We start from the raw sequence: 8,499 nt of genomic DNA on the forward strand, positions 1-8,499 counted from the left end.
GTCTTTGGACCCTCTAAGCGTGTGTGTGTGTGTGTGTGTGTGTGTGGTGGGTGTGGCCTACGTCTTTGGACCCTCTAAGTGTGTGTGTGTGTGGGTGTGGCCTACGTCTTTGGACCCTCTAAGTGTGTGTGTGTGTGTGGGTGTGGCCTACGTCTTTGGACCCTCTAAGTGTGTGTGTGTGTGGGTGTGGCCTACGTCTTTGGACCCTCTAAGCGTGTGTGTGTGTGTGTGTGTGTGTGTGTGTGTGTGGTGGGTGTGGCCTACGTCTTTGGACCCTCTAAGTGTGTGTGTGTGTGGGTGTGGCCTACGTCTTTGGACCCTCTAAGTGTGTGTGTGTGTGGGTGTGGCCTACGTCTTTGGACCCTCTAAGTGTGTGTGTGTGGGTGTGGCCTACGTCTTTAGACTCCATGATGCCCAGCAGAGGGAAGAGGATGATGGGCAGCAGGGCGGTGACGGCCAGGGGTAGAACCTCGGTGCACCAGAACAAGGCCATCAGCGAGATGACGTAGGCACACGCCGCCTCCTGGTCAGAAGACAACAGAAAGGTGTTGACTTCGAGTCCAGCTGAGGGCCCACGCTCGGTTCTGGTTCTGTTCTCACTGGGATCATGTCTCAATTTATCATGATGATATGGGGGGCTGTGGGCGCCCACTGAGGCAAACAGTCTTTAGTTTCACACAGGACTTGGACCACCTGTGGGTCATTTAGGACTTGTTTCACTTCCGGAACAGTTTTCCGTGTGTGAAGTAAAAACACAACTTTTTACTTTGGAAAAAAGAAAGCTGAGTCTCTGCAATTTTTAAGTAAAATCTACATTTTTGCTAAATTCTCGTTTTTACAGTTTATTATTGTAAATAGAAAAACAGGGTACCAATTTTACTGTTAGGGACTGAGCTGCCAGTTTTCTACTGTAATATTTACTTACTTTTTGACATTTTTCACTGAAAAAAACAAAACGTCAGCTCAGTCGCCAGAATTTTACCATAAAATTTGCGTTGCTTTTTTCATCAAATTACTGTAAATAGAACAACTGTACCATGTTTAATTTTAGAGACTGAGCTGGCATTTTTTTTACTGTAATATTTACTTAATTGAGCCGCTTTTTTATTTATTTATTTATTTTTATTTTTTTACAGTACACACACACTTAAACAAAATAAAGATAAAAATAACTTTTGGGGATTTTGGCATTTTTGTAGATGGAAAATATATATTGTAAAATGTAAAGTATGAATGTCGATATTTGTTTGGCTATTTGGGGCGGTATCGCTCGGTTGGTAGAGTGGCCGTGCCACCAACTTGAGGGTTCCAGGTTCGATCCCCGCTTCCGCCATCCTGGTCACTGCCGTTGTGTCCTTGGGCAAGACACTTTACCCACCTGCTCCCAGTGCCACCCACACTGCTTTAAATGTAACTTAGAGCAGTGTTGTTCAACCTTTTTTGAGCCAAGGCACATTTCTTGCATAGAAAAAATGCGGAGGCACACCACCAGCAGAAATCATTAAAAAAACGAAACTCAGTTGGCGGTAAAAAGTGGTTGTCGCGATTGTTGGATATGACTTTAAAGCATAACCAAGCATGCATCACTATAGCTCTTGTCTCAAAGTAGGTGTACTGTCACCACCTGTCACATCACACCCTGACTTATTTGGACTTTTTTGCTGTTTTCCTGTGTGTAGTGTTTTACTTCTTGTCTTGCGCTCCTATTTCGGTGGCTTTTTCTCTTTTTTTGGTATTTTCCTGTAGCAGTTTCATGTCTTCCTTGAATGCTATTCCCCCCGCAACTGCTTTGCAATCAAGAGTATTTGAGTTGTGCAGATTGCTATCCTTGTTGATTGTCATGTACGGATGTACTTTGTGGACGCCGTCTGCTGCTTCACACGCTGTAAGTCTTTGCTGTCGTCCAGCATTCTGTTTTTGTTTACTTTGCAGCCAGTTCAGTTCTAGTTTCGTTCTCCATAGCCTTCCCTAAGCTTCAATGCCTTTTCTTAGCAGCACTTGCCTTTTGTTTATTTTTGGTTTAAGTGTTAGATACCTTTTTACCTGCACACTGCCTCCCGCATATTGTGATCGCGACAAACCATGTTCCCGACATCTACAAAGCAATTAGCTACCGGCTGCCACCTACTGGTATGGAAGAGTATTACACGGTTACTCTGCCGAGCTCTAGACGGCACCGACACTCAACAACGGCACATTTGCGGATTATAATTACTGGTTTGCAAAAAATATCTTTAACCCAATTAGGTGAAATTACGTAATCTCCCACGGCACACCAGACCAGTGTTTTTCAACCTTTTTTGAGCCAAGGCACATTTTTTGCATTGAAAAAAATCCAGAGACACACAACCAGCAGAAAACATTAAAAAACGAAACTCAGTTGCCAGTAAAAAGTGGTTGTCGCAATTGTTGGATATGACTTTAAAGCATAACCAAGCATGCATCACTATAGCTCTTGTCTCAAAGTAGGTGTACTGTCACCACCTGTCACATCACACCCTGACTTATTTGGACGTTTCTGCTGTTTTCCTGTATGTAGTGTTTTACTTCTTGTCTTGCGCTCCTATTTTGGTGGCTTTTTCTCTTTTTTTGGTATTTATTTATTTATTTAATTTGGTTTCATGTCTTCCTTTTGAGCGATATTTCTACTTTGTTTCAGCAATCAAGAATATTTCAGTTGTTTTTAATCCTTCTTTGTGGGGACATTGTTGATTGTCACGTCATGTTCGGATGTACATTGTCTTTGCTCCACAGCAAGTCTTTGCTGTCGTCCAGCATTCTGTTTTTGTTTAATTTGTTGCCAGTTCTGCATAGCCTTCTCTAAGCTTCAATGTCTTTTCTTAGGGGCACTCACCTTTTGTTTATTTTTGGTTTAAGCATTAGACACCTTTTTACCTGCACACTGCCTCCTGCAGTTTCCCACATCTACAAAGCAATTAGCTACCGGCTGCCACCTACTGATATGGAAGAGTATTACACGGTTACTCTGCCGAGCTCTAGACAGCACGGACACTCAACAACGACACATCATTTGCAGACTAGAATTACTGCTTTGCAAAAAAACATTTTTAACCCAAATATGTGAAATTAGATCATCTCCCGCGGCACACTGCGGCACAGTGGTTGAAAAACACTGACTTAGATATTGGGTTTAGCTATGTAAAAGCGCTTTGAGTCACTAGAGAAAAGCGCTATATAAATATACTTCACTTCGCTATTTTAGTTTATTGGTGGGTATTTCCAAAAATGAAGGCGCGTGCACGCGCACACACACACACACACACAAGGGCAGTATTGATGAATGAAGGACGCCAGGGTTGAAAGCAAACAGGCAGTGAACTTTGACCCCGTGCGCTGGTCAATGAGTGACGTGCGAGTGTTAGCACAACACTTTGATTTCCTCAACTAAGTCCTGATAAAAAAAAACAAAAAAAAACAACCTTGTTGTCCGAAGCCAAACATGTTTGTGTTGCTCTCGGCCAATGGGAGGCGCGCTTGTTAGCGTGACGTCATCGCGGCGGCGACCGGCGCACGAGGCCGACGGCGCCATGGCGAGGCAAGTCGGGGCGACGCCATGACGCAGGAGGAAAGCAGCGAGAGCAAGGACGGAGGCCAGGAAAAGGCGGGAAAAGGTGAAAGGTCACGAATGGGGGGGTCTCACCGCGGTGCTGAGGGCGAGGGGCAGCAGGAGGAAGGGGCTCACGCCCACGATGAAGAAGCTCTTCAGACGCCACACGCGCCGCAACACTCGGACTCGCAGCGGAAGAACCGACATTGAGGAGGACGATGATGAGGATGAAGACTTGGGTCGCCGGGTGATGAGGATGAAGACTTGGGTCACCGGGTGATGAAGATGACGATGAAGAAGATGATAAAGAACTAACTAGATGACAACACTTTGCTGCTTGAAGCTTCGCTCTGCCTTCAACACGCTCCTCATTCACTCTAAATATTAACCACACACACACACACACACATGCACACACACACTAAAGTCAACAGAAAGAAGGAAATGTGATCACACACACACACACACACACACACACACACACACACACACACACACACACACACACACACACACACACACACACACACACACACACACACCACGCACACACACACAGACAGACAGTCGAGTGATCTTCCTCACTGATGAAGGTGAAGAGTGATGGCCAAGTTTGCTGCCAATCAGTGGATGAATGAGTGAATGACGGAATGAACAAACAAATGCATGAATGAATGAACGAACGAATGATCGCACAAATGAGTGATCAAACAAACGAGGGAATGAATAAACAAGGGAATGAACAAATGAACGAATGAACGAACAAAATGAATAAATAACAATTAATGAATGAATCCACGAATGAACGGACTAACAAACAAATGAACGAATGATTGAACAAATGAATGAATCAACAAACAAATGGCGGAATGAATAAACAAACGCACAAATGATTGAACAAATGAATGAACAATCAAGTGAATAAATAACAATTAATGAATGAATATACGAATGAACGAACTAACAAACAAATGAACAAATGATTGAACAAATGAATGAATCAACAAACAAATGGCGGAATGAATAAACAAACGAATGAACAAATGAACGAATGCATGAACAAAATGAATAAATAACAATGAATGAATGAATATACGAATGAACGGACTAACAAACAAATGAACGAATGATTGAACAAATGAATGAATCAACAAACAAATGATGGAATTAATAAACGAACCCACAAATGATTGAACAAATGAATGAACAATCAAGTGAATAAATAACAATTAATGAATGAATATACGAATGAAAGAACTAACAAACAAGTGAACAAATGAATGAATCAACAAACAAATGGCGGAATGGATAAACGAACACACAAATGATTGAACAAATGAATGAACAATCAAATGATGGAATAAATAAACAAACAAATGAACGAATGAACGAACAAATGAATAAATAACAATTAATGAATGAATATACAAATGAACGACCTAACAAACAAATGAACGAATGATTGAACAAATAAATGAAACAACACACAAATGACGAAATGAATAAACAAACAAATGATTGAACGAATGAATCAACAATCCAATGATGGAATGAATAAACAAACGAATGAACAAATGAACGAATAAACAAACAAATGAATAGATAACAATAAATGAATGAATATACGAATGAACGAACTAACAAGCAAATGAATGAATGATTGAACAAATGAATGAATCAACAAACAATTGACGAAATGAATATACGAACAAATGAACGAATGAACGAACAAATGAATAAATAGCAATTAATGAATGAATATAAAAATTAACGACCTAACAAACAAATGAACGAATGATTGAACAAATGAATGAATCAACAAACAAATGGCGGAATAAATAAACAAACGAATGAACAAATGAACGAATGCATGAACAAAATGAATAAATAACAATGAATGAATGAATATACGAATGAACGGACTAACAAACAAATGAACGAATGATTGAACAAATGAATGAATCAACAAACAAATGGCGGAATGAATAAACGAACGCACAAATGATTGAACAAATGAATGAACAATCAAATGATGGAATAAATAAACAAACAAATGAACGAATGAACGAACAAATGAATAAATAACAATTAATGAATGAACATACAAATGAACGACCTAACAAACAAATGAACGAATGATTGAACAAATGAATGAAACAACACACAAATGACGAAATGAATAAACAAACAAATGATTGAACGAATGAATCAACAATCCAATGATGGAATGAATAAACAAATGAATGAACAAATGAATAAATAAACGAACAAATGAATAGATAACAATAAATGAATGAATATATGAATGAACAAACTAACAAGCAAATGAATGAATGATTGAACAAATGAATGAATCAACAAACAATTGACGAAATGAATAAACGAACAAATGAACGAATGAACGAACAAATGAATAAATAGCAATTAATGAATGAATATAAAAATTAACGACCTAACAAACAAATGAACGAATGATTGAACAAATGAATGAATCAACAAACAAATGGCGGAATAAATAAACTAACGCACAAATGATTGAACAAATGATTGAACAATCAAATGAATAAATAACAATTAATGAATGAATATATGAATGAACAAAACTAACAAACAAGTGAACAAATGAATGAATCAACAAACAAATGGCGGAATGAATAAACGAACGCACAAATGATTGAACAAATGAATGAACAATCAAATGATGGAATAAATAAACAAACAAATGAAAGAATGAACGAACAAATGAATAAATAACAATTAATGAATGAATATACAAATGAACGACCTAACAAAAAAATGAACGAATGATTGAACAAATGAATGAAACAACACACAAATGACGAAATGAATAAACAAACAAATGATTGAACGAATGAATCAACAATCCAATGATGGAATGAATAAACAAATGAATGAACAAATGAATGAATAAACGAACAAATGAATAGATAACAATAAATGAATGAATATATGAATGAACGAACTAACAAACAAATGAATGAATGATTGAACAAATGAATGAATCAACAAACAATTGACGAAATGAATAAACGAACAAATGAACGAATGAACGAACAAATGAATAAATAGCAATTAATGAATGAATATAAAAATTAACGACCTAACAAACAAATGAACGAATGATTGAACAAATGAATGAATCAACAAACAAATGGCGGAATAAATAAACGAACGCACAAATGATTGAACAAATGATTGAACAATCAAATGAATAAATAACAATTAATGAATGAATATATGAATGAAAAAAACTAACAACCAAGTGAACAAATGAATGAATCAACAAACAAATGGCGGAATGAATAAACGAACGCACAAATGATTGAACAAATGAATGAACAATCAAATGATGGAAAAAATAAACAAACAAATGAACGAATGAACGAACAAATGAATAAATAACAATTAATGAATGAATATACAAATGAACGACCTAACAAACAAATGAACGAATGATTGAACAAATGAATGAAACAACACACAAATGACGAAATGAATAAACAAACAAATGATTGAACGAATGAATCAACAATCCAATGATGGAATGAATAAACAAACGAATGAACAAATGAACGAATAAACAAACAAATGAATAGATAACAATAAATGAATGAATATACGAATGAACGAACTAACAAGCAAATGAATGAATGATTGAACAAATGAATGAATCAACAAACAATTGACGAAATGAATAAACGAACAAATGAACGAATGAACGAACAAATGAATAAATAGCAATTAATGAATGAATATAAAAATTAACGACCTAACAAACAAATGAACGAATGATTGAACAAATGAATGAATCAACAAACAAATGGCGGAATAAATAAACGAACGCACAAATGATTGAACAAATGAATGAACAATCAAATGAATAAATAAAAATTAATGAATGAATATATGAATGAACAAAACTAACAAACAAGTGAACAAATGAATGAATCAACAGACAAATGGCGGAATGAATAAACGAACGCACAAATGATTGAACAAATGAATGAACAATCAAATGATGGAATAAATAAACAAACAAATGAACGAATGAACGAACAAATGAATAAATAACAATTAATGAATGAATATACAAATGAACGACCTAACAAACAAATGAACGAATGATTGAACAAATGAATGAAACAACACACAAATGACGAAATGAATAAACAAACAAATGATTGAACGAATGAATCAACAATCCAATGATGGAATGAATAAACAAATGAATGAACAAATGAATGAATAAACGAACAAATGAATAGATAACAATAAATGAATGAATAAACGAACAAATGAATAGATAACAATAAATGAATGAATATACGAATGAACAAACTAACAAACAAATGAATGAATGATTGAACAAATGAATGAATCAACAAACAATTGACGAAATGAATAAACGAACAAATGAACGAATGAACGAACAAATGAATAAATAACAATTAATGAATGAATATACAAATTAACGACCTAACAAACAAATGAACGAATGATTGGACAAATGAATGAATCAACAAACAAATGACGAAATGAATAAACAAACAAATGATTGAACAAATGAATGAACAATCAAATAATGGAATGAATAAACAAACGAATGAACAAATGAACGAATGAACGAACAAATGAATGATTAATAATTAATGAATGAATCTACGAATGAACGAACTAGCAAACAAATGAACGAATGATTGAACAAATGAATGAATCAACAAAAAAATGACGGAATGAATAAATGAACAAACAAATGACTGAACAAATGAATTGACCAAGAAACAAATGAATGAATGAACAAACAAATGACGGAATGAATGAACGAATGCTTGAACAAATGAATGAAGGAACAATTAAATGACGGAATGAATAAACGAACAAACAAATGAATGAACGTACGAACAAATGAA

At 36.0% G+C, this 8,499-nt stretch overlaps 1 protein-coding gene across 2 annotated transcripts in view; it reads right to left on the minus strand.

The window, feature by feature from the left end:
* Positions 1-3,965, minus strand: part of LOC133650193 (Na(+)/citrate cotransporter-like) — a 16,348-nt gene extending 12,383 nt beyond the window's left edge. For both annotated transcript variants that reach the window (XM_062047131.1, XM_062047130.1), the window contains exons 1-2: positions 3,662-3,965; positions 395-523 (exon numbers count right to left, since the gene is read on the minus strand). In XM_062047131.1, coding sequence (XP_061903115.1) covers positions 395-523; positions 3,662-3,775 — 243 coding nt within the window. In that variant the 5' untranslated portion in view covers positions 3,776-3,965. The remainder of the gene's footprint in view (positions 1-394; positions 524-3,661) is intronic.
* Positions 3,966-8,499: the final 4,534 nt, after the last annotated feature.

This window comes from Entelurus aequoreus, linkage group LG05, assembly GCF_033978785.1.
Source record: "Entelurus aequoreus isolate RoL-2023_Sb linkage group LG05, RoL_Eaeq_v1.1, whole genome shotgun sequence".
In the NCBI taxonomy this organism is placed as follows: domain Eukaryota; kingdom Metazoa; phylum Chordata; class Actinopteri; order Syngnathiformes; family Syngnathidae; genus Entelurus; species Entelurus aequoreus.